The sequence below is a fragment of the Macaca nemestrina genome, chromosome 18 (genome assembly GCF_043159975.1).
Source record: "Macaca nemestrina isolate mMacNem1 chromosome 18, mMacNem.hap1, whole genome shotgun sequence".
NCBI lineage: Eukaryota > Metazoa > Chordata > Mammalia > Primates > Cercopithecidae > Macaca > Macaca nemestrina.
In genome coordinates, this window is record NC_092142.1 from 70,571,561 (window position 1) to 70,598,747 (window position 27,187).

General features: G+C 45.1%; 1 protein-coding gene and 1 long non-coding RNA gene across 6 annotated transcripts in view; one reads left to right on the plus strand and one right to left on the minus strand.

The window, feature by feature from the left end:
• Positions 1-27,187, plus strand: part of LOC105491339 (zinc finger homeobox 3) — a 482,043-nt gene that overhangs the window by 446,133 nt on the left and 8,723 nt on the right. For all 5 annotated transcript variants that reach the window (XM_071084854.1, XM_071084853.1, XM_011757674.3 and 2 more), the window contains 4 exons: positions 4,583-4,716; positions 4,845-5,045; positions 16,338-16,440; positions 17,749-23,193. In XM_071084854.1, the coding sequence (XP_070940955.1) occupies positions 4,583-4,716; positions 4,845-5,045; positions 16,338-16,440; positions 17,749-23,193 (5,883 nt within the window). The remainder of the gene's footprint in view (positions 1-4,582; positions 4,717-4,844; positions 5,046-16,337; positions 16,441-17,748; positions 23,194-27,187) is intronic.
• LOC105491334 (uncharacterized) overlaps positions 1-27,187 on the minus strand; it is a 371,652-nt gene that overhangs the window by 12,561 nt on the left and 331,904 nt on the right. The window lies entirely within an intron of this gene.

Below are 27,187 nucleotides of genomic sequence, written 5' to 3' on the forward strand. Positions count from 1 at the left end.
TTTCTGAACTCCGTAACAGGGACATGCCAGCCTTTCCTGTGCCTCATCAGCGCGCATTGGGTAGGGCCACCGTAACACTAACAAGCAGAGCAAGTGCTTTCTCACTCCCTAGAAAGTCTGTGTGGCGTAGAATCCATAGCGAGCACATCCGGTTAAGTTTGAGTAGGAGTTTGACCCAGCATTTCGTTGTCACAATATCCCATTTTCCTAGCTTTATAGAGTTTGTCATCTATAGTGCATTCAGTTGCATGATTCCTTACCACATTTTTATCCCCTTTGAAATCCCAGGAGCCCAACATGTTGCCTGTGGAAGATTCTCTGAGATTTAACACATATTTTCATATTTTATAGCTGCCAAAATGAGAGAAATTGCTTTTACCAGCAAAGTAAAAAATATCATCTGATGTTTTGCACAGTATAGAGCCAATACCAACTTTTTCATGGGCGGTTGAACTTAACTGATAACTATAATATTAAAAATGAAATGACTGTGAAAAACTTATAAAGTGGTCCTTGATGTCATCACCTAAAGACAATGATCATTCTAGTCTTTTTTTCTAATACCTGCTTTTTACATAGCTGTAAAATGAGATAGTACACATTTTATCTTCTTTTCTGATTTGCATTCTCAATGATTTTTCCATATTGCTTCATAGCAGTCAGTGTTAATGTCTTCTAATACTCAGTAGAATGGCTGTACCATTGTTTACTTACACCATGCCCTATTGTAAGATATCTAGATTGTTTCCAAATCATTTTGTCATTATTGTACAAACCAGTACAGTTACTAACGCTTCAAGTTGTTTGTTTTTTTGTTGCCAGTATAAACCAAACGTTCCAGGCAGCAATTGTCTGAACTATGTCTTGTCTCTGGAGTGCATGTATTTCCATTTCACTTATGTGACATCATAGCAGGCTTAAAGTGACCAGTAATTGATTTTTAAGAGTGTTTTGTATATTGTGACATGTCTTCTGGACTTTAAGTTTAGAAAAGGCTTCAAAGTGGGAAACCACAGTACTTTCTCTCTTGGTATTCATCAACTTCATTTACTTATGCCTATGATGTATGCTAGTGACAGAACTGACGTAGAAATTGATTCTGAGACTCTGGCCCTTTTGAAGTTGTTCAGAGAGAAGAAACTTGAGAGAACTTCTGACTGTGGCCTGTGATAAACTCTCATCTAGCATGTTGATGGAGAACTTGCAAAACTTTTTTTTTCTTTTTTTTTTTGAGACAGTCTTATTCTGTCACCCAGGCTGGAGTGCAGTGGCACAATCATGGCTCACCACAGCCTCAACCTCCCAGGCTCAGGTGATACTCCCACCTCAGTCTCCTGAGTAGCTAGGACTACAGGCACCCACCACCACACCTGGCTAATTTTTGTAGAGATGGAGTTTCACCATGTTGCCCAGGCTGGTCTTGAACTCCTTGGGCTCAAGTAATCTGCCCACCTCAGCCTCCCAAAGTGCTAGGATTACAGGCGTGAGCCACAGCACCTGACCAGAACTTGCACAACTGTTTGTCCGTCTACAGAAATGTTGTAACAACTTTGGTACCATGTCATAATAGGGATTGACATTTTAATGTCTAAGGTCAATTAAGGGAGGGGCATGGGTCAGCCATAGTTAACTCTTACGAGCCATTCCCACATCACTCACGGAAACACAATGAGATTGTAACTGGATGTTTATAGAATCTGTTATAAGAATGGCATTGCTTTATCTTTAGAGAAGGGGCCAGTGAGCTGCAGGTGGCTAATGTCCACTTCTAGACAGATTTGATCTAATAAAGATGAAGATTGTCCTAGATAGAAAGGAGATGAACCTGAAGTTTGTGCACCAGTGGATGCAGCATTTCATGTTAAAGCAGGGCTGTTGTATTACTGGGAAGAAAGAGAAATGAGTGAGCAAGTGGTGATTTTATTTTTTAAAACACTTTATAATGGGTCCTTAGCTCAAGCTCACAAAAGAAGCTTTAGAATTCCAGAGCAGTTTGAGTTTAAAAAAAAAAAAGAAAAAAAAGAAGTTCCCCTCTCCATGCAGGGGGAAAGAATAGTGGCTTCTGAAACCAGAATTCTCACCTCTGCAACCTCACCACAATTCATCATGTGTTCAGCATTCAAGGAAGAGGATGGACTCTTTGGTCCTATGAGGAAACTAATGCTGCACTGGGTTACTGTGTTTGCTTTTCAGCTCTGGGAGAGAGATGAGTTGGGTGGTCTCAGCCTCGGTGCCCATTCATCCACACTATTGAGCAAGTGCACAGTTGACTCATTCCATAGTAGGGGGGCAGGTAGATTGAGGGCATTTACAAGGCAGTCACAGTCCTGTAAAACAGGTGTTGTTTTTAGTCAGGCAGAGTAACAAAAAGATGGGGATGGGTGTATGGAATAGAATCTATGTCTCAGTTTGCCTCTACCGGAAGGAGGAGCAGACAGCAGCTTTTTCCTAACTATATATACCCTGAACATAACCTAATGACTACTGATTGGGGTTCACAGTAGAGAAGGTAAAGAAATGGCTCTGACGAATAAACATTGGAAGTATTATTTGATGCGCTCACCCACCCCATGTTGAGAATACATTTGAAGAGTTAATATGTAGAAGATAACCACCAAGCAAAAATCAAAATGATGGAGAATAAGGAAGTTTATGGGGGCAAGGGAACTTAAGTTCCTGAAAACGTTAATTAGACTCCAAATGTAGACGTGTTCAGGAGCAGCCCATCGCACTGCAAGGTCTAAAACCTGCCAACGCAACGTTCCGTAGGATCAGGTCTGAGCGGGGCCAGGAGATGGGAAGTGGGCCATGGGGGAACTGGTGTAGAATGTTACAGCACCTAGTTAATCGGCAGCCAGTCCATCACATTAAACATCCAGCCGTCATGTATTACCTTTCAAGTGAAAATGAATAACTCCCATTAAGAGCAAAATGGGTTTGAAGTCGATTCGAGACAGATTAAAGTACTGTTATGAATGTGTGTGTTGGGAGGAGGAGGATCTGTGTGTAATATGCTTGTCCTTGTACTTTTTAAATAATAGATGCCCTACAAACTTATGTAGACCAGGTTACCAAGATACTGGGGTTAAAGGTCACAATATGTGCATTCTGGGAAGAGCATCAACTTCCTGGAATATATTTCCTGCATCTGGCAAATTTTTCTTTTCAAAATTATATTGTGGCCTTATGATTTTAATGAATAAAATTGATTTTCTAAAATTGTTTATTAAAGTAATGACAGCATCTTGGTGTCCACATCAGAACAAATTTCAAACCCAAGCATAAATGGAAATACATGACAGATAACTAGACAGGGTAAAAAAGAAAGCAGTTTAACAGGGAATAAAAATTGGGCTTTCTAATTCAGTGACCTGAATGCTGAGTCACATTATTTTTTCATGAGGGCAGTGGGTATGTATATTTTCTCACTACCACTTTTATTCTTACTGCTTTAAGCAAAATTCTGAAAAATGGAGTCCCACATTCAAAACAAATGAAAGAGCCAACACTCAGATATTGACCAGGTTATGGAACAATCAGATCCAACCACACTGTGTTTAAACTGGAGGAGCCTTGCTTATCCTGGATAAACCCTCAGCCTGGCTGTTTTCTTATCAAAGTGTTTGCCTCTACCGGAAGGAGGAGCAGATAGCAGGTTTTTCCTAACTATAAACCTTGATCCTAACCTAATGCTTACTGATCAGGGTTAACAATAGAAAAGGTAAAGAAATGTTTCCTTTCCAACCTTCAGAGAACTCCTTCCACCAGCACTTCTGTACATGCTGTGTGCTACTGAATCCTCATGGGCTGCTCCTCTTTAATTAGTGTTTGGTTTTTTGGTGGTATAGGCAAGAGGGGCGTGGAGGCATGGTTTGGGCAAGCTGATAGGAAACTTTCCCTATTCCCACCCACTCTGAATAAACTCTTGGGTCTGGAGCATTGGCTAGATTATATCCTGGATTCAGGCCCTGCCGAGTTCCACTCCTCAATTATATTCTTCCCCAAAAGCAAACTGCTGAATCCAAATTTGATTTTTCCCCCCACATATTTGGTGTGCTGATATTCATGTGAACCTTTCTCAAATCACATTTTTCATGTTGCTGGTGCTGTACCATGTTGTGATTCCAAGAGGAGGGACAATAGAGTTGAGAGCACATCTCTTCTTAGATTTCTGAAGCACAGCATGTCTGGTACTGAGGTTGGCAAAGCAGCTGGTGAGACTTTCCCACCCACCCTCAGCCCTACTGCCCCCCACAAGCCAGCAGATTGTGTCTAGATTGGGGGAGGTTAGAACAGACTGAATTTAGCTTAATCCAACTCCAGAGCCTTTTATTCCATTTCTTTGCCTTCTTTTCCTAATGTTCAGTTGTTAAAGTAGTGACAGAAATTCATGGGGGAGAAAGAAACACTTGCTTCTTTTCCAACATGCTTGATAAATCAGTCCGGATGTTCATCCTTCTTGAATTGTGGTGTTTTAAGAAAATCCTGTGCTATAAATGAATGTTGATTTTCACCCAACACAAACCCTCTGGGAGCTGGCCTGGTCTGGCTGCTGTATTGCATCTTCTACTTTCTCTTCTAGCATCGTCCAGCCAAGCAGAGAAGGAGCTGACAGATTCTCCTGCAACCTCCAAACGCATCTCCTTCCCAGGTAGCTCAGAGTCTCCCCTCTCTTCGAAGCGACCAAAAACAGCTGAGGAGACCAAACCGGAGCAGGTGAGGCTGGAAGGGACTCTGCTGGTGGGGAGGTGAGGTGTTTTAGACATTGGTAGGGAACAAACTTTTGGGTGGGCGGACTTGGGGGCATACACAGTTGCTCAAAGCAGTGGGTGTGTTCCCCACAGATGTACCAGTGTCCCTACTGCAAGTACAGTAATGCCGACGTCAACCGGCTCCGGGTGCATGCCATGACGCAGCACTCAGTGCAACCCATGCTTCGCTGCCCCCTGTGCCAGGACATGCTCAACAACAAGATCCACCTCCAGCTGCACCTCACCCACCTCCACAGCGTGGCACCTGACTGCGTGGAGAAGCTCATTATGACGGTAAGGCAGCCAGAAGCAGCACCCTATGGTCTTTCTCCAGGGTCAAAGGTGACGCAGTAACATGGGCAAGATACTGTGTTATTGGACGAGAAAGCCAGTGTAGAGTTGGAAACGTCAGAAAACAGTCCTCATTCTGTGACCTTTGTTGTACTGTCCCTGCCTTAGACTTGGCATGACCATAGCCCAAAGTGCTGAACATGTTTCTCAACCTCCCTTATCATCCTCTCTCCCCTCAGGGGACAGAGGTATGGATTAGCTAACCATTTATGTGAAGAAATCATTATTCAAATTCTTTAAACCTTTACTGAGCAGGTCATGGACTAGATTGCTCTTACCTTCATTGTGTCTCATTTCATCCTCATAACAAATTCTGTTTTTGTTTTTGTTTTAAAAGGGAGCCAGGCACACTAGCTCACACCGCTAACCCCAGTTCTTTGGGAGGCCATGGTGGGGGGATTGCTTGAGGCCAGGAGTTTGAGACCAGCCTAGGTAACATAATGAGACCCCCGTCTCTACAAAACATACTTTAAAATTAGCCAGGCATGGTGGTGCATGCACCTGTAATCCTAGCTACTTGGGAGGCTGAGTTGGGAGGATCACTTGAGCCCAGGAGTTTGAGGTTGCAGTGTGCTATGATCAGGCCACTGTGCTCCAGCCTGGGTAACAGAGGGAGACTCTCTCTCTTTAAAAAAGGAAAAAAAATTTTTTGGCACATTCCCATCAGCAGATAAGGAAGCTGAGGCTCAAAGATGTTAATTGACTTGATGCCATTTGTAAGGAGCAGAGATGAGATTTGAACCCGCAATTTCCAACTCTAGGGGTAGCCCTGTAATGGAGGAGTTTCTCAGTGGATACTTTAATTTTCAAAGCAAGAAAATGTTGAGCTGGATTTGCTGATTCGTGAATGTGGGTTTTGCATTTGAACATGATATTGCTACAACTGCAGATTTTGAAAGCATGCCCCTGAGTGACCACTATAAACATGGCCTAATTAGTGTAAAGATGTAAATCTAACTGTAATATTAAAACTTTTCAAAATAGTGCCGGTGATGGTGATGTCCTACTTTTGACTATGCTGGTGCTGTTATGAAAGTCATTTCCTGGCCAGGCGTGGGGGCTCACGCTTGTAATCCCAACACTTTGGGAGGCCGAGGCAGGCGCATCACCTGAGGTCAGGAGTTTGAGACCAGCCTGGCCAACATGGCGAAACCCTGTCTCTGCTAAAAATACAAAAATTAGCCAGGCATGGTGGCAGGTGCCTGAAATCCCAGCTACTAAGGAGGCTGAGGCAGGAGAATCAATTGAACCCCGGAGGCAGAGGTTGCAGTGAGCTGACATTGCACCACTGCACTCTAGCCTGGGCGACAGAGCGGGACTCCGTCTCAAACAAACAAACAAACAAAAAACACCAAAGCCCTTTCCTGATCATTAGAGGAAAAACCACCAAAAAGAACTATTCTCACCTCTTCCTTAGCATTATTTTAGCAGTGGAGTAATAAGAAGTTAATTTGATTGCCGTTTCATTTGAAGATACCCAGAGAGGTAGTCTGTTCACAACTGCACATTATAATGTGCAGGTCACAGACATGTCACTTCTAGGCATTTCCTATTCCATTTGGTTCTGCAAAAATTAATGAATAATGTTGTAAGTGATGTTTAGTCGTGAAGAACATATAATCGATGATGCATCACGAGAACCTTAGCAGCCAATGGGAAGCTCAAAGGTGACCTAGCATGAGTTGCCTTTCAGAGGTCTTTCAAGTATAAATTAACTTTCTGTGGGTATTTTCAAATCAGCTGATGAACATTGTGTAAAGATTCTGTGTAAGTGATAACCTCCTTCTGTGGACCCGTAGGTTTCTGTGTTACTGGTTTCCTCAGCTTTCTCATCAGCCTTGGAAGTAACAGGCCTTGTTGTACTTCCCAGTTGATGGACTAGAACCATGGGAGCCTGAAGGAACAGAAAGAGATGTGGGGAGGGAAGCATTGTCAATACTGACCTACATTTTTCTTTTACTTAGGTGATTGTTTTTGCTATTTTAATATAAATCTAGTCTAGGGACTGAGCCTATAGTAATCTGCACGACTGGTTTACATTAGACAGTAAAAACTTCATTTATACATCTCTAGGGACTAGAGTATAACTTATATTTCAAATATTCATTGTCATATTTTCATAACAGCAATAGCAAGGTAAATTTCAAGTGGCAAGTGTGGTGGTCATTGTGAATCTTCATTTACCAACAGAGTCTTCAAGGGCAGGATATTACTTCTGTGTTTGCTTAGGTATCAATCCCTAAGATATTTCTGGAAGTTACCCATTAACTAGCACCTTTGGAAGCAGTGATCCTTAACCTTTATGGAGACTCTCATGAAAGCTATACAACAGCCATACTGGATTATTCTTTGCACACCAATGTTTGATAACCACTGTTACCCTCCATCAAGTATTTTGCAAATATAAAATTGTGTGTACAATGCCAGGGAGCATAAGGATATATCCATGGGACTGGCCAATAAAAACTGTTCTAGAACCCCTGACAATGTAATTATGTAGGAGACACTGCTCCCTAAAGCACTGCTGTGCTTGGTGCCTTGTATAGAAACCCCTATGTGCCTAATCTTTCCATAGCAGACCATGGAAATGTTTTCTAGACATTTCTGAGAAGTATGCAGGTTGTGGGAAATGCACTGGTAATAGGAAGTCAATTTGTTAGCAACAAGAGAAAGTTAATGGATTCAGGAATAAAGTTGAAAGTTATGAGAAATATAATCATGTAAGTATTTTACTTTTTCCCGAAAGATGTATATGCAAGGATGAGTTTTCTCTTTGCATGGGAAGATGGAGGTATGGCATGGCTGTCAGTATTGAACTGGTCTGTCCAGTCATGGGGATAGTTTGCATTGAGCCAAACTATGCATTTCTATCTCAGTCCTTTAGTTCAGCAGGAAAAAAATGAGCAACCAGGGTTGTTAGAAGGAATTTGTGGGCCTACCACAAGGTGAACCCGAGATCCTGTTTGAGGACTGGAGTACTGATGATCTTGGTCTCTGCCCTGATGAATCAAAGCAGATGCCAGTGTCTTTCCTCTGAAAAATTTGGTATAAAAATGGAATTTGCAATTGTTTTAAAACTAAGTGATTATAATGAACCTATGGTTAAAATCATGTCACGGGAGAGTATCTTACTGTCATTTTGTTAGAAAATTGGCCCTGGGAAAGTATTGGTTAGGCTCTCCAACGATATATCTGTTTGTTCATGGCCAACTACAGCAGGAAACTGAAAACAGCATGATGAAAAATGCCCCTCTAATCAGGGCTCCATTTTCTAAACCATATCGTTAAGGAATGGCCAGTTCTACGGTCATTCATCCTCCAGGAGAAGAAAGTTATGTCTGCTTTGTCCCTGAGTGGCTAGGATGAATAGCAGCAAGAGGAGTGAATCTTCTTTCTTTCCAAATGGGTTGACTGAGTTAGTTGCCGTTGGCTGCAGAATAGGAAAAGCTTGCAAAATCTCCCAAACAGATGATTCCTGGCAGACATGGGGTGTGTCTGGGCTATTTACAGCTATAAATTCTGGTAAATATTTTTTGCTGTCTGGGTCCAAAGTCTCAGGATTTAGCTTGAGTTCGGTTCAGTCCCACTAAAAGTAAATTCCACCCTGATAAATGGAAACAGATTACTTTCTACACGTCTTTCCGTTCAGTTGTAAATGGAGTGCGTTTTGAGGAGGCTTCATTTAATAATACCTTATCAGACAGCTTTCAGGAACCTGCAGTGTCTAATATGTCTGTTGCTATGGTAACAGCTGCTTGCTTATGCTCTGCATTTCATATCTATGTCTTCCATGGGCCCCCTTCTTCTTACTGATGAGGGGGCTTGAGAAATATTCTCCACTAGGAACAATTGCAGTGCTGGCCCTCCACTATGGAGACCGCACCCACAGCACTTCATTCTTCTTGGCCTATTGGAAACAGAGCTGCAAAGAGTGTCTCTGCACACGTCATATGAAAAGGAAATCTATAAAGCTTAAGGGAGATGAGACAAGGGCCCCTCCACAACTGGCTGGGCAGCCCGCCCCTAATGTCAGTTTCACATAAGAACTCTCACCTATTTACAAAGAAGCTTGAGATTTCAAATTGGTGAAAGAGATGTAGGAGCTGCTGCTCAGTGCCCTTATTTTCCTATTCTTTCAGGAAAGGAGGGTGGAAGGCATGGGGCCCATGTTTCTGGCCCCTGGATGAGAATAGGAAAGACCACCTACCATGCATTTCAATACTCTTAAATTATTCTAATTGATCACTATCTTTCTAAGTGACAGGACATACCACTGGGATCCTGAAGCACTGATATGGGGAAATTCTCTTTGTTCTTTCATCATTTAACAAAATATGACCTCACAGTGGAGATGGGATTGGCTCCTGGGCAGCTTAGGAACATATTCTCTAGCCCTTTGTCTTCGCTCCCTTTGGTAGTTCTTAATTATTCTGTATTTTTTTACCTGCACAGATTTCCCTTCCATGCTCCTGGCCCTGTGTTGCCTGCACTTTTCTCTGTATCTCTTTTGAGACCAATAATTTGTAACCTTGTGATTTTTTTTCCATCAGTGTCTGTGACTCTCTATGCCTCATGTGTGCCTGTGTGTCTGTGAGTCTCTGGGACAGGCTGGTCATCTGGGGCTCTAGGGCGGCCACTGGCCTGGGGATAGTCACACCCACCTGGGTACCAGCTCTCTCACCTTGCCTGTATCTTAAGAGGAAGGTAATGAAAATAATCGAGGTTCATTAATTCCAAGCCCTGTGAGATGATAGCCATTTGGAGCCTGTTTGCCAATTAGATGGTCTAAATTAGAAGTGACCTTGGTATACTGCCACTGCTTGCCTCTCAGTCTAATGAAGCTTTTCTCTCCAATTCATTCTCCTTCTCAGTTCTCACCTCTCTCTGCACACATGTGTATAACTCTTCATGTGTTTCCTGTTCTCCCATCTACCTTTTCAATCCTCAGTTTAAAAAATCTGGTCCTGAGCTACATTTGTTTCCAGCCCACATGAATGTTAACACGGCCCTACAGTATTTTCTTTTGAGCTTGATGTATTTAAAAATTGAATGAACTACCATACAGAAGGAGTTTTAGAAAAGAAACAAGAAGGCCAAAGTGGGAGGATGGCTTGAGTCCAGGAGTTCGAGATCAGCCAGGCAAACATGGCAAGACTGTGTCTCTACCAAAAAAACAAAACACAGAAAAAATTGCTGAGAGTGGTGGTGTGCACATGTAGTCCTAGCTACCCAGGAGGCTGAGGCAGAAGAATCACTTAAGCCCAGCAGTTCGAGGCTATAGCGAGCCATGATCGTGCTACTGCACTCCAGTCCAGGCGACAAAGTAAGACTATCTCAAAAAAAAAAAAAAAAAAAAAAAAAAAAGAAAAGAAAAGAAAACAAAGAAAAGGAAATGGGACAAGGAGAGAAGAAGCTGGGCCTTTTAGACGCCATGGTCCAGTTCTCCGTGGGAGGCAGAGGTTGCAGTGAGCTGACATTGCGCCACTGTACTCCAGCCTGGGTTGACAGAGCGGGACTCTGTCTCAAACAAACAAAAAACACCAAAGCCCTTTCTACATGTAGAAGGGCAGTAAAGGAGAATGGGGAACATGTTCTCCCTGGCACATGCAGAAGGCAGTAAAGGGGAGTGGGGAACCCAACTCTGAAACTACTGGCAACAGGCGCCCTGGTTTGTTGGCTCTAAGTGTGCAGACACCAGCTAGTGGGCCCCAGTGGCTGTCTAGGTACAGGACAGGAAGTGAGCAACTGGCCTCTTGCTGGAACAGCTGGCTTTAGATATACCACTAGCTAGACTGCTCAGCCCTAAAAGCAGCTGGGTTTTAACTTCATGCTTAAATGACCAGCCTCATCCACAAGGATGTAGAGACTGGCTTGGTCTGTGCCAAGAAGGTCTGTGTCTGAGGTCTCTCTTCTTTTGTCTGAGTTTCTTCATTCTATTCATTTTCAATTAAAAGTAAAGGATTTGAGGCATCCTTGGGAGCCTAGGTATTAGCAAATCTACACTTTCACCTGTAATAGTGGGCTTTTCAGAAATAAGTCCTTAAAGTAAGCAATGCCAAGGCGGTAGGAATAAGGGTGTCAGAGAAACTAGTTTCACCACTTTTGCTAAGAAAATCTCTCTGCTGGCCAGGCATAGTGGCTCATGGCTGTAATCCCAGCACTTTGGGAGGCTGATGGGGGAGGATCCCCTGAGGTCAGGAGTTCGAGACCAGCCTGGCCAACAAGGTGAAACCCCATCTCTACCAAAAGTACAAAAAAAAAAATAACTGGGCGTGGTGGTGCACACCTGTAATCCCAGCTACTCGGGAGGCTGAGGCAGGAGAATCGCTTTAACCTGGGAGGAGACTGTAGTGAGCCAAGATTGCGCCATTGCACTCCATCTTGGGCCACAGAGCAAAACTCCGTCTCAAAAAAAATCTCTCTGCTTTCCAGCACACGGAAAGTGTCGGGGGCATCGATCTAACGTAGGCAAGCCTGTCTGCAGGTAGCCTTGAGAGATGAATTGGCATGAGCAGTCCCATAAGAACTTAGCAAAGGGTGACCTTGGCTGCACAGGGTGTTGTATTTGGCCCTTCCACATCTGTGACCTGCAGGGGTTGGTGTAAGTGGCAGGATGGTGTTCCTTATCACTCCAGCTTCTACCAAGAAATTATACATTTCAGCAGCCCCTCCCAAATGTCAGAGTGGGAGACTAGTCCCATACCTCAGACCCTGGGCTGTATAAGGTGTGCCCTGGAGGCTTTAGGGTCCACTCACCTCATAGAATCTTGAAAAAGCATTAAAACATAATCCGAAATAATAATGAACCAAACTAGGAAGAGCTTGGAACTATGTATTTATGAACCTATGTCGCTTCTCCTAGTAGATCAAGGGCAGTTCACTTGAGTACATGGACTTCCTTCTGGGGAGCTTGTGATTTCCTGAAATTATCTGGAATATTTTTTCTGTGAAAGTATTTTCCTAGGAGTCTGCAACTTGTATTAGATTTCTAAGGCTTTTGTGACCTCTAAAGGGTTATTTATTCTGCATCATAAGCTTTTTGGAGACAGGGACTTTTGTCTGGCTCTCTGCATCTCAGAAGCATGCAGCAGCACATAGATCCTGTACAGTGTTTACTTAGTAAATGATGGTCAATTGAATGAACTGAGAGTCACTCAAGGCTACTCTTTCTCAACTGTGTTATTTTGGAAGTACTTAAGTGTGGAACGCTTCTGCTTCTATCATATATGAAAATTGCTTAAACTGGGAGGTTTTGAGCACTGGAGTAGAACTCCACATTTCTTTTGTTATGCATGAGACCTGTTTGTTAGGAATATGTCAGAGCCACTGTTTGCTTCCAAATTTTCTGCACTCCAGTCAGCTGATGGTTTCTTCCCAAGTTTCCATGAAACCTACAAGTACTCTGGGAGGAAGGTAGCTGAACTGGCTCAGAAGGTTTGGGAGGAAAACGTGGTGTCTAGAAGATCACCATGGAACTGCCTTTTGCATGGCAGAGGCCAGCCTTGAGACCCAAATGTTGTAATGGCTGTAATCAATTGAATTTTCTTAACCAGAAAAACTTTCGTCTTCTTATTACTTCTCAGGTTTGTTAGTGAATAAACTGGGGAATATAATTTAATATATTAAATGTTTATTGATGTATGGATCATTGGAATAATCAGTGTGGATGGTACATTCAATGTAGAAAGTGTAGGTATTTGGGCTGATGTATACTGTCATCTGGCCAAACCTTAGAACTTTTTTTTGTTTGGCTTTTGAGTCCATAGCTGGAAGTATGGACATTGTAGGATTGTGGCCAGAGATAGAGAGAAGAGGAGGGGAGAAGGAAGAGAGAGAAAGCATGTATATTGTTCTGCAGGAAAATTCGTGGTAGGACCAGTTATTTGAGGGCCTTTGAAGTCTGGCACACTTGGCATGACCCTGGTTATGCTATAACCAGGTTTTGTCTTCTCATAAACCTACATGTTTCAGTGTTCCTGGCAAAAGGGAATTGAGTCATTACCTGTGCTCAGCACAACTGGGATGGATGGATGGATTGATTGGAGACAGAATCTCACTCTGTCGCCCAGGCTGGAGTGCAGTGGCGCAATCTCAGCTCACTGCAGCCTCTGCCTCCGGGATTCAAGCATCTCTCTTGTCTCAGCGTCTCAAGTAACTGGGACTACAGGAATGCGCCACCACGCCTGGCTAATTTTTGTATTTATAGTAGAGATGGGGTTTCACCATGTTGTTCAGGCTGGTCTTGAACTCCTGACCTCAAGTGATCCACCCACCTCAGCCTCCCAAAGTGCTGGGATTACAGGCGTGAGCCACCGCACCCGGCCGACAGCTGGGTTATTACTTTCCCATTTTCAGCTATCCATTAGAGACTATGGCTGGGACAGTCTGAATTCCATGCAGTTTAGTGGCCAGATATGATTGGAAAACAAAGGGGGTGCCAAGGCAAGTGTTGAAGGAAGTCTGCCTTTGGATATATATATCACCTCAGTGAGCAGAAGGACTCCTCAGTGTGCTCTGTTGATAGGATCATGTTTATGGCTCTTCAAGATGAAGCATGAAAGCTTTGAGTAAAAAGCTTTGGAAGCTGGTAGGAGAGGGAAGAGTGGGGCAAAGGCATGGGAATGTTAGTGTCTGACTGACATGGGGCCCTCCAGTAGCCTGTGTAGCAAGGCTGCTTCCATTCTCAACCTCTGTTCAGACACATGTGCAGACAGACCCCACCTGCATTTCCAGATCCTTGGGATTCTCTTTAGGGATCTTCTTGTTTGCCTCCTGGGAATTTCTTGCCCATCAAAATTTCATGTACCAACCCCCACTTTTTTTCAGGGAGAGTTTGGGTACACTATAGATGAGAAGATGCAGGTGGTAAAAGTAGTTACTTAAACACATATGGGGCAAGACTTACAGGTTTGGAGGCCCAGATTAAGATGCAGAGGAGCATGTGAGGTTGATGATTATATTTCGGGGAGAGTTAATTGATGGAAGGTGAAGGCAGACAAAGAACCGCTGCTTACTGCCTTCTTGAATCCCAATCAGGAATTATGATTAAAGTCGCAGCGAGACAACAGAGGGCTGATGAATTGGTGTCTTTTTTTTTTTTCTTTTTTGCCGTCATTCACACTTGATTGACTTCAACCTTTCAAGTGCAAAAGTCTCTCTTTTCCATTATTATTCATAGCCATCTGAGTTTTTCTAATTAAAGTGTATGAAAACAATTACTGATCCGTCGTACTGAGTCTGTTAGAGGGGATGTCTGCCTTACTGTAATGCGTATGAAAAGCCCACAGTTTTCTATAATGATGTGCAGCTGAGGTGTTAGATAATTTTATTCTTTTTTACTCTGTAGGGCTTTTTTTTTTATTTCTCATGATTCATTTTTCATAATTCCTAAAGATCCCAGGAAAGGACTGATCCTGCAGCTACAACCGAGAAAGGAGGTGGGGGGGAGTCTTTTTTCCTTTCCCTTTCTCCCCCTCTTACCCCCAACCTCGTGCTCCCCCTCGGCTGAGGACTGTAAATTAATCGGTGACCTTTCACTTCTCAGATTCCCGCTGGACTCCCCAACCACACTGGTCAGAAATGCCTTCTATTAAAAAGAAAATAGATGGAATGAGTTTGGCAATCGCTACTCCATTCCTAACGGTTCAACAGCTAGCCTTAACCAGCTGCCGATGAGCTTTGTGTGAGGTGCAGATGTCTGTGGAGGCAAGAATGCTATGTCACACACATTCACCTGCCATGCACCTGCTCTTCGTAAACACAGCATTTCTCAGAATGCTTCTCCATAGTGCCTGTTGCTTACTTTTTGCACCCGCTGGCACCTGGGTTGCTGAAATGATTCTAATACCCCTAGGGGTGATGTGGAGTTATCTTATGTTGATGGGGGTGGCTGTCTGGGTTTCCTCTAGTTGTCAAGCCTATTGCTGATGATTCTAGTGGACATTTCAGTAGCTATTTTGAGCAAGGCTGGGATCTTCACAACCATTAAAAACTAATAGTAATGTATTTAAAATATTTAATTTTGAACAGAAATCTAAGTATTCCAATCTTTGCAACAGATAGTGAAGATGTCTGTGCAGTACGGTTGTGTTTGATGGAAAAATAATGTCTCCAACTGGGGCTGGGCACCATGTAGAAAGGTTAGTGGTGACTGTAGTTTCTGGTCCTGTAGCTTCTAGGTCAGTCCATTTCTCTGGCTATCATCAAATGGGAGGCGGTTTCTAATTCATTTGCAATATCATCGCCACCTACCCTTCCCACCCCATATCAGGCAAAGGAATATTGCTTCTTTTTGAATGAAGAACCTTTGATTTTTCCATTGGATATCGAGGGCTGCTTATCACATTAACATAGGGCAAATGATAACTTGTTTGGACAGGCTTCTGGCCGTATGGCAGGGAGACCTAGAGAAATACCTGAGGCTCTACCCAAAAGTTGCAGCTGTTTGGATCCAGGCGATTTCCAAAATTGCTGTATTGAGAACAAATGGCCATGGTCAAGGTGGGGCTTCCGTGTTGTAGAATGCTGTGCAGGCTACCCTCTATGGCTGGGACATTGGTCAGAGGTTCCCTCTGATGTTGTATACCTTGGGCAGAGACTCCAGAAGAAATCGTGGCCTAAGTGAGTCACAAAAAAAGGCTTGTTTGTGCTTGATGTCAGCTTGTAAAGGGTTACAAATGTTGTTTCCTGGAAAATCTGCCAGCATGTCTGCGTGTCCTTAGCCTTCCCTTTGTTCTCTTCTTTTCTTCTTACCCTTTCCTTCACTCTTACTCCCCTCCTCCTCTTGCCTGAATACATTTTGAAAACAGTACTACAATGCTCCCTGCTTCAAGATTACAGTGTACTTTACTAGGTATGATTTAATTAGGGCCCTTATTATGTTTTCAGCAGCTTAAGGTGGGCCTTTCAACTTATCTACCTAATTGGTTGCACAAGAAGTTTCACAGCCCATGACAAAACATTGTCAGTGATCAAAGTCAAAATTCTGCATAAAGGAAAAATATTAATAATAAGATTATTCTTCAAGTGTGCACTGCTAATTATGTCCAGAATGTAACCGTAGAAACACTTTTGACTGATGTGAGCTTTGTCTAATAAACATGAATCTTCAGTGAGCTATGAAAAGTGAGACACCTCTAGCTTTTCTGAAGGCTAATTTTGCTTATTAAATACTTTTTAAACATTTCCTATTTTGTGTTGCTTTCCTCTCCATTTGACTCGCCTTGCTCTTCTCAGGTGACCACCCCCGAGATGGTGATGCCCAGCAGCATGTTCCTCCCAGCAGCTGTTCCAGATCGAGATGGGAATTCCAATTTGGAAGAGGCAGGAAAGCAGCCTGGTCAGTATCATTATAATTGAAATAAGATGGAATGCCAAAATGTTCATGGAGAAAGGCTTTCAGGAATTCTTTACAATACTCTTACGGTGAATGTAACTGATCAGGAGATGAGGGGCACTGTCATTAGCTACTTTATACTCTGGTTCTTGGCATGTATTTGTATATTACTCACATGGTTTAAAGTGAGAGAAAATCAGTATGAGAACCAGTGGAAGTCTGGCAGAGACACATGCGTCCCCTTAAACTATACAATTAGGGAGTGAATAAGCAGAGACTCAGTCAGTAGGCCCCACCGTCGTAAGCCATTAAACACTGTATTTTTGAGGACTTAATTAGTAGGGACTTGTGGGTTGATTTTTAGGTACACTGGATTAGTTGTCTTTTGTTCTGAGTTTTCTGGGATTGGCTTAGGATGAAGCACAGAGGTGCCTTTGGAAAGAACACTGCTGTAGACATGTATGCTGCAATAGTTGGTGCCACATAGTGTTTCCTGGCTAGATGGATGGTTAGACCTCTGTGAGGCTGTCCTACATCTTTCACTTCTAAGGTGGGAAGAGTTCTAAGTTGGGAAGAGTTGGCCACACTACTGCCCCGCCTCCTCTCTTTCTTGTGAGTTTTCCATATCAGACAATGGACAAATGACCTGATAAAGGGTCTCAGTATTTATAGGTGTGATGATCTCGTTGTAGGAAAAAAAATGTATTTTAAATAATTGAACACTTGAATGTTGATTGCTTATTGAATAGAGATGGCAATCAGAAGTCACATTATAATAAGAAATTAAATGCCTACAAATATGTATCCCCAAATTTCTTATATTACAATGTTCAGCAGTTCTTGTAAATTCCTCACAACTTAGGACAGCATTAATTCACATATTCTACACTTCAGATCTACTGTGCTAAATTCTTATTACATAAAAGATGAACATAAAAGGGAAATCCAGTCTAAGATCAGTAACCTTCAAACCAGTTCTTGAGAAATTGAGGATTCTGAGTCAAGCAATTAAATGCTATTTAAAAGACTGTTAGATCTGTGATATGACATGGGTCTATTATGCATTGAAACTTTTTGTATTTCCTTTTATTCATCTCTGTTCATGTGCACCCTGTTTATAATATGTGCTCTATTGGAGGAACAAAAGAAAGCAGGAGGTGCTCCGCAGAGATTCTGTCATTCAGGTTGGGCACTTCCCTCATCATCAGATTCTGTGTTCATGAGGCCTGACTAGGTAGACTGCTCTGGGTGTCATCCTTGAAACAAAGCCTTCTTTATCTTTGGGTTTGATTTTTTTTTTTTTTTAAACAGAAACCTCAGAGGATCTGGGAAAGAACATCTTGCCGTCCGCAAGCACAGAGCAAAGCGGAGATTTGAAACCCTCCCCTGCTGACCCAGGCTCTGTGAGAGAAGACTCAGGCTTCCTCTGCTGGAAGAAGGGGTGCAACCAGGTTTTCAAAACTTCTGCTGCCCTTCAGACGCATTTCAATGAAGTGCATGCCAAGAGGCCTCAGCTGCCGGTGTCAGATCGCCATGTGTACAAGTACCGCTGTAATCAGTGCAGCCTGGCCTTCAAGACCATTGAAAAGTTGCAGCTCCATTCTCAGTACCATGTGATCAGAGCTGCCACCATGTGCTGTCTTTGTCAGCGCAGTTTCCGAACTTTCCAGGCTCTGAAGAAGCACCTCGAGACAAGCCACCTGGAGCTGAGTGAGGCTGACATCCAACAGCTTTATGGTGGCCTTCTGGCCAATGGGGACCTCCTGGCAATGGGAGACCCCACCCTGGCTGAGGACCATACCATAATTGTTGAGGAAGACAAGGAGGAAGAGAGTGACTTGGAAGATAAACAGAGCCCTACGGGCAGTGACTCTGGGTCAGTACAAGAAGACTCGGGCTCAGAACCAAAGAGAGCTCTGCCTTTCAGAAAAGGTCCCAATTTTACTATGGAAAAATTCCTAGACCCTTCTCGCCCTTACAAGTGTACCGTCTGCAAGGAATCATTCACTCAAAAGAATATCCTGCTAGTACACTACAATTCTGTCTCCCACCTGCATAAGTTAAAGAGAGCCCTTCAAGAATCAGCAACCGGTCAGCCAGAACCCACCAGCAGCCCGGACAACAAACCTTTTAAGTGTAACACTTGTAATGTGGCCTACAGCCAGAGTTCCACTCTGGAGATCCATATGAGGTCTGTGTTACATCAAACCAAGGCCCGGGCAGCCAAGCTGGAGGCTGCGAGTGGCAGCAGCAATGGGACTGGGAATAGCAGCAGTATCTCCTTGAGCTCCTCCACGCCAAGTCCTGTGAGCACCAGTGGCAGTAACACCTTTACCACCTCCAATCCAAGCAGTGCTGGCATTGCTCCAAGCTCTAACTTACTGAGCCAAGTGCCCACTGAGAGTGTAGGGATGCCACCCCTGGGGAATCCTATCGGTGCCAACATCGCTTCCCCTTCAGAGCCCAAGGAGGCCAATCGGAAGAAACTGGCAGATATGATTGCATCCAGGCAGCAGCAACAACAGCAGCAGCAACAGCAACAACAACAACAAGCACAAACACTGGCCCAGGCCCAGGCTCAAGTTCAAGCTCACCTGCAGCAGGAGCTGCAGCAACAGGCTGCCCTGCTCCAGTCTCAGCTGTTTAACCCCACCCTCCTTCCTCACTTCCCCATGACGACTGAGACCCTGCTGCAACTACAGCAGCAGCAGCACCTCCTCTTCCCTTTCTACATCCCCAGTGCTGAGTTCCAGCTTAACCCCGAGGTGAGCTTGCCAGTGACCAGCGGGGCACTGACGCTGACTGGGACGGGCCCAGGCCTGCTGGAAGATCTGAAGGCTCAGGTTCAGGTCCCACAGCAGAGCCATCAGCAGATCTTGCCGCAGCAGCAGCAGAACCAACTCTCTATAGCCCAGAGTCACTCTGCCCTCCTTCAGCCAAGCCAGCACCCTGAAAAGAAGAACAAATTGGTCATCAAAGAAAAGGAAAAAGAAAGCCAGAGAGAGCGGGACAGTGCCGAGGTGGGAGAGGGCAACACCGGTCTGAAGGAAACACTGCCAGACGCCTTGAAGGCCAAAGAGAAGAAAGAGCTGGCACCAGGGGGTAGTTCTGAGCCTTCCATGCTCCCTCCACGCATTGCTTCAGATGCCAGAGGGAATGCCACCAAGGCCCTGCTGGAGAACTTTGGCTTTGAGTTGGTCATTCAGTATAATGAGAACAAGCAGAAGGTGCAGAAAAAGAACGGGAAGACTGACCAGGGAGAGAACCTGGAAAAGCTCGAGTGTGACTCCTGCGGCAAGTTGTTTTCCAACATCTTGATTTTAAAGAGTCATCAAGAGCACGTTCACCAGAATTACTTTCCCTTCAAACAGCTTGAGAGGTTTGCCAAACAGTACAGAGACCACTATGATAAACTGTACCCACTGAGGCCTCAGACCCCAGAGCCACCACCACCTCCCCCTCCACCTCCTCCACCCCCACTTCCGGCAGCACCGCCTCAGCCGGCATCTACGCCAGCCATCCCCGCATCAGCCCCACCCATCACCTCACCTACAATTGCACCGGCCCAGCCATCAGTGCCGCTCACCCAGCTCTCCATGCCCATGGAGCTGCCCATCTTCTCGCCGCTGATGATGCAGACGATGCCATTGCAGACCTTGCCAGCTCAGCTACCCCCACAGCTGGGACCTGTGGAGCCTCTGCCTGCAGACTTGGCCCAACTGTACCAGCATCAGCTCAATCCAACCCTGCTCCAGCAGCAGAACAAGAGGCCTCGCACCAGGATCACGGATGATCAGCTCCGAGTCTTGCGGCAATATTTTGACATTAACAACTCCCCCAGTGAAGAGCAAATCAAAGAGATGGCAGACAAGTCTGGGTTGCCCCAGAAAGTGATCAAGCACTGGTTCAGGAACACCCTCTTCAAAGAGAGGCAGCGTAACAAGGACTCCCCTTACAACTTCAGTAATCCTCCTATCACCAGCCTGGAGGAGCTCAAGATTGACTCCCGGCCCCCTTCGCCGGAACCTCCGAAGCAGGAGTACTGGGGAAGCAAGAGGTCTTCAAGAACAAGGTTTACAGACTACCAGCTGAGGGTCTTACAGGACTTCTTTGATGCCAATGCTTACCCAAAGGATGATGAATTTGAGCAACTCTCTAATTTACTGAACCTTCCAACCCGAGTCATAGTGGTGTGGTTTCAGAATGCCCGACAGAAGGCCAGGAAGAATTACGAGAATCAGGGAGAGGGCAAAGATGGAGAGCGGCGTGAGCTTACAAACGATAGATACATTCGAACAAGCAACTTGAACTACCAGTGCAAAAAATGTAGCCTGGTGTTTCAGCGCATCTTTGATCTCATCAAGCACCAGAAGAAGCTGTGTTACAAGGATGAGGATGAAGAGGGGCAGGACGACAGCCAAAATGAGGATTCCATGGATGCCATGGAAATCCTGACGCCTACCAGCTCATCCTGCAGTACCCCGATGCCCTCACAGGCTTACAGTGCCCCAGCACCATCAGCCAATAATACAGCTACCTCCGCTTTCTTGCAGCTTACAGCGGAGGCTGAGGAACTGGCCACCTTCAATTCAAAAACAGAGGCAGGCGATGAGAAACCAAAGCTGGCGGAAGCTCCCAGTGCACAGCCAAACCAAACCCAAGAAAAGCAAGGACAACCAAAGCCAGAGCTGCAGCAGCAAGAGCAGCCCGAGCAGAAGACCAACACCCCCCAGCAGAAGCTCCCCCAGTTGGCGTCCCTGCCTTCGTTGCCACAGCCTCCTCCGCAAGCGCCCCCTCCGCAATGCCCCTTACCCCAGTCGAGCCCCAGTCCTTCCCAGCTCTCCCACCTGCCCCTTAAGCCCCTCCACACATCAACTCCTCAACAGCTGGCAAACCTACCTCCTCAGCTAATCCCCTACCAGTGTGACCAGTGTAAGTTGGCATTTCCATCATTTGAGCACTGGCAGGAGCATCAGCAGCTCCACTTCCTGAGTGCGCAGAACCAGTTCATCCACCCCCAGTTTTTGGATAGGTCCCTGGATATGCCTTTCATGCTCTTTGATCCCAGTAACCCACTCCTGGCCAGCCAGCTGCTCTCTGGGGCCATACCTCAGATTCCAGCAAGCTCGGCCACTTCTCCTTCAACTCCAACCTCCACGATGAACACTCTCAAGAGGAAGCTGGAGGAAAAGGCCAGTGCAAGCCCTGGCGAAAACGACAGTGGGACGGGAGGAGAAGAGCCTCAGAGAGACAAGCGTTTGAGAACAACCATCACACCAGAACAACTAGAAATCCTCTACCAGAAGTATCTACTGGATTCCAATCCGACTCGAAAGATGTTGGATCACATTGCCCATGAGGTGGGCTTGAAGAAACGTGTGGTGCAAGTCTGGTTTCAGAACACCCGAGCTCGGGAAAGGAAAGGACAGTTCCGGGCTGTAGGCCCAGCGCAGGCCCACAGGAGATGCCCTTTTTGCAGAGCGCTCTTCAAAGCCAAGACTGCTCTCGAGGCTCATATTCGGTCCCGTCACTGGCATGAAGCCAAGAGAGCTGGCTACAACCTAACTCTGTCTGCGATGCTCTTAGACTGTGATGGGGGACTCCAGATGAAAGGAGATATTTTTGATGGAACTAGCTTTTCCCACCTACCCCCAAGTAGTAGTGATGGTCAGGGTGTCCCCCTCTCACCTGTGAGTAAAACCATGGAATTGTCGCCCAGAACTCTTCTAAGCCCTTCCTCCATTAAGGTAGAAGGGATTGAAGACTTTGAAAGCCCCTCCATGTCCTCAGTTAATCTAAACTTTGACCAAACTAAGCTGGACAATGATGACTGTTCCTCTGTGAACACAGCAATCACAGATACCACAACTGGAGACGAGGGCAATGCAGATAATGACAGTGCAACGGGAATAGCAACTGAAACCAAATCCTCTTCTGCACCCAACGAAGGGTTGACCAAAGCGGCCATGATGGCAATGTCCGAGTATGAAGATCGGTTGTCATCTGGTCTGGTCAGCCCAGCCCCAAGCTTTTATAGCAAGGAATATGACAATGAAGGTACAGTGGACTACAGTGAAACCTCAAGCCTTGCAGACCCCTGCTCCCCGAGTCCTGGCGCGAGTGGATCTGCAGGCAAATCTGGTGACAGCGGGGATCGGCCTGGGCAGAAACGTTTTCGCACTCAGATGACCAATCTGCAGCTGAAGGTCCTCAAGTCATGCTTTAATGACTACAGGACACCCACTATGCTAGAATGTGAGGTCCTGGGCAATGACATTGGACTGCCAAAGAGAGTCGTTCAGGTCTGGTTCCAGAATGCCCGGGCAAAAGAAAAGAAGTCCAAGTTAAGCATGGCCAAGCATTTTGGTATAAACCAAACAAGTTACGAGGGACCCAAAACAGAGTGCACTTTGTGTGGCATCAAGTACAGCGCTCGGCTGTCTGTACGTGACCATATCTTTTCCCAACAGCATATCTCCAAAGTTAAAGACACCATTGGAAGCCAGTTGGACAAGGAGAAAGAATACTTTGACCCAGCCACCGTACGTCAGTTGATGGCTCAACAAGAGCTGGACCGGATTAAAAAGGCCAATGAGGTCCTTGGACTGGCAGCTCAGCAGCAAGGGATGTTTGACAACGCCCCTCTTCAGGCCCTTAACCTTCCTACAGCGTATCCAGCGCTCCAGGGCATTCCTCCCGTGTTGCTCCCGGGCCTCAACAGCCCCTCCTTGCCAGGCTTTACTCCATCCAACACAGGTGGGTTCTGCTCTAGCAGATTATTTCAGGGCTAAATAGCTGCCCAGTCAGCATTCTGTTCTGTGGATACCACCCAAACCCTCTAAATGCGGGGCAGATGGGAAGTTTCCCTTTCTAGTTCTTTAAAAGCAACAAGACTTCAGTTCATTCCTGTTGAGTCTCTCAAGTGCTGGTGTGTCAGGGATGGGATCTCCTGGTTGGAACAGTCTCCTTAGAAACCACTCTTATCCCCTATAATAGGGAAAAACTTGAGGGTCCTGGTATACTAATTTCTGGAATATTTCAAGAAACAAGTTTCCATCATAGATCCTTTCATTCAGTCCTTGTGAAGATGCTGATCCTGTTGAGATATTTGTTGTAAATATAAGACACCTTAGTCCGTCCTAGCTAATTCTGGATTACGCCCTAAGAAAACTGGTCCAAGAGCATTTAAATCAACTCTTTGCTCTCAACCTAGGGTCCCTGCCTTCTTGAGAGAGCTACAGTGGCAAAAGAACTGCTATTAGGGCCAGGCGCAGTGGTTCATGCCTATAATCCCAGCACTTTGGGAGGCCGAGGTGGGTAGATCACGAGGTCAGGAGATCGAGACCAGCCTGGCCAACATGGTGAGACCTCCGTCTCTACTAAAAATACAAAAATTAGCTGAGTGTGGTGGTATGCACCTGTAGTCCCAGCTACTCAGGAGGCTGGGGCAGGAGAATCACTTGTACCCTGGAGGCAGAGGTTGCAGTGGGCTGAGATTGTGCGACTGCACTATAGCCTGGCAACAGAGCAAGACTCTGTCTCAAAAAAGAAACAAAAAAAGAACTGCTATCAGAAAGAAGCTCTTATGTGTAGATCCTTAATGTTGGGGTTCTCTTCTAGCCAGAACAATAGTGGCTGTTTCTAACAAGATGACTATTCTACTGGAATGCACTGACCAGGAATCTTGTATTGGGCAACATGGTTCTGCTAAAATACTGATGCATGTTTCAGAGGTCCTCAGTCACCTCTTTTTTTTCCTTTTGCCCATTTCCCTTTCCTTGATCCTGATCATTGAGAATCATAAATACTTGGTTGGCGCTCTTATAGTCTCAATAGGGAGTTTTGCAGTTCTTCATACATACCTCTCATTTTCCCTTCTCTGTCCTCACATCTCTGGATCCAGCCATCTTTGCTAAATTGGACCTTCACCTCCAGGGTCCTGTTAGGCTTAGACACAAGTCTGCAAATTCCCCCAACAATGGCCTGAACTGATTAGTTCCCGTTTACCAAAGGAGAACTCCTCCTAATGCTACCTTGCTTTCAAAATGTGTCCCTGTTCCCAGGGGTTAAAGCAGCTGTAATGCTTCTCACAGCAGTCTTAGTTTCTGGTTGAATTAGTTCCACATTTTACACTTTGGGTGGTGTTTTACCAAACATGAGGCTACTGCATTCCTGGTCCCCATTTCTTACTCAAACAGAAGAAGAAAAGAAAGCATTAAGACATAGAAGTTGTTGCTTATATGTGTTGACAAGTCATGTCACAGAAAGCCAGCTAGACATAAGCCAGGAAACAAACTATGGAAAACAGCACATCACTTAATTACCCCTGCAGCCCAAAACCCTGGCAGAGGGGCTTGGGAAGACTTAACACATCACAGTAATGTGAAAAAAGGAGAATCAGAATGTATGATTTATTCCGCTTGTTTTACAGATTGAGAAATCTGAGGCCCAGAGAGGTCGAGACCATTCAACAAGCTAGGGTAGGAGCTAGAGCTCCCACCTAGGCCTCTGGGCTCCCAGTGCTATGTGCTTCTTCCACAACACCCAGTATGAGCCAGTGAGTCAACAGGTATATGTTTAGTGCTACTCAGGTTCTGACCACTTAGAGTGGACTCAAGATAGAAAGATAAGCTGCAGACATGCCCCAGTTATCATCACCTGACCATAACACAGCTCTCAAGGAACACTGGATCTGGAATGGAAGGGAAGGAATGAACTTGTGTTTATTAAACATCTATTATATGTCAGGCCCAATGCTAAGCTTTTTCTATAAATATGGTCTTTCATTTAATTCTTATAATCATCTATTGTTGAAAGCTGAGGTTACAAGTGTTCAACTGACAGTCCCAGGGTCACACGTCTGATGTGTGTTACCATATCGCACAGAGTCAGTGTGACTCCAGAGTTGTAGGAGTAAGTCTTGGGGGGATGAAGTATCTTGCCAGATTCTGATCTTACAGATCAGAAAAAGGATGTCACAGAGTTGTGAGTGTGTTGAGCTACTGTGTCTAGCATGACTAGTGCAAGGCTTGGTAAATAGAGATATGTAAACATTTCTTAAAATGTGAACCTCTTATATAGACCATCAGTTGAAGACACACAGTTTAAGGCTTTTTGACTGAATCTCCTAAAAGCCTGGAGCCATAGGGATGGAGAAATCTCTAGATACTCCTTCCTTGCCCCACTGATCTTTTGGCCCCGGCTCCAAACCTAAAACTTAGTGCAGGATCATTGCCTAGTGGAGACAGAGCCATGTGCCAAGTTTAGAACTCAGAGTCTACTCTCTCTCTGTCTTGTTTGTGCCAATTTAACCAAGTCTTGACTAAGCTTTTCTGAGTAGAGTCACACATATCTTCTCTGGTGTCTTATGTGCACTGAGGACACTGGATGATGAGATGCTGAAGGAACCTTCCTCCTTAGCTATCCAGTATTAACAGATGTTTGGGATTGGCAATTTGAAGCAGTCTTGTTCTTTCCATCTGAAATATGAGGGTTTTGATGGTGAACACTGTACCACGATAGCCAGAAATCAGCAGTCTTCCCCCAGGTCTGAGCTTCAGAGTGCTTTTTCTTGCTTTTTTTCCTCAGTGTCATGTTATGGAAGTCCTTCCCCAGCTTTCTAGCAGAAGGTGATCCAGATGAAATAAGATTGTTTTGATTTTGCATTTTGGTATCCTCTGAAGAGATGTACATACCATACCATCTAGTTTGTTGGATATGGTGAATATAGAGGTGTTCTGAGAGTTGTTGCCTGTGGGATCCTCGTGTCTCTCTCTTTCCTCAGCTTTTCATCATCCAGCACACTCTGCACGCCACCCCCATGCTGTCCTTCCCTACTATCTTGCTAGTTTCAACACACCTGAAGCTTGGAGTAGCATCCACAGCAACACCCTCTTGCATTACCTTGGAACTGATGACTCAAACCAGGAGATAGCTATGGGTCAGAGAAGGTATCAGGCTCTCAGGTCGGTGAAGGCACTGCAGGAAGTGGTGGTAGATTAGGGGTGAGTATGATCAAGGATGGGGCTCTAGTCCATCAGGGCCTGGTGACACAGAGATCTTTGCTATCCATAGGCAGTGGTGCTTGGGGTAGGTTGTGATGTCTTGGGAATTGGTGTCAGTACCTTGGGCTGTTCCATTTTCTGACATGGCTTTTCTCCTTTTCCTGTGGTTGTTTCTTAACTGTCTACAGTCCCACTGGCCCTCCTGTGTTATCATTCAAATGGGCAGGAAGAGAAGGTGGTCATTTCTCCAGCGGATTCCAGAATCCTATTCCGAGGTGGTTATACTGTTCAGTAGACTTGTGGAAGCAGATCAGCTGGGCCAAGGCACGGAAGCAATTTTCCCTGAATGGATTGTTCTTATTTCTTCCCAGGCCCTTCCTCCACACTTTTCCGTTCATCATCTTCTCTCTACCCTCCCAAAGCATCCAGTCAACTGCAGCAACAGAGGTCCGAGAGGAGGAACACATGTAGAGCCCGTTTTGTTTGTTCATGTGGCCGTGCTAGCTTTCTTGCTTTTGTTCTCTTCTCTCTTCTGTTGTCACTCTCCTCCAGATAACTTCTCTGGGGACCTCGTGGCCATACTATTTCTGTGATGAAGGCCTTTGGTGCAAATGGGCCCCAGCTAGAAACAGCTGGCTTTGGGGCCTCTAGACTAATTGCAGTTGGGCAGAGTGAATGGTAGCTGGGAGTGCTTGGCAAAGAAAATGTGAACTAGCAGGTGTGGCACATTGGGCAGGAAGGTGTTG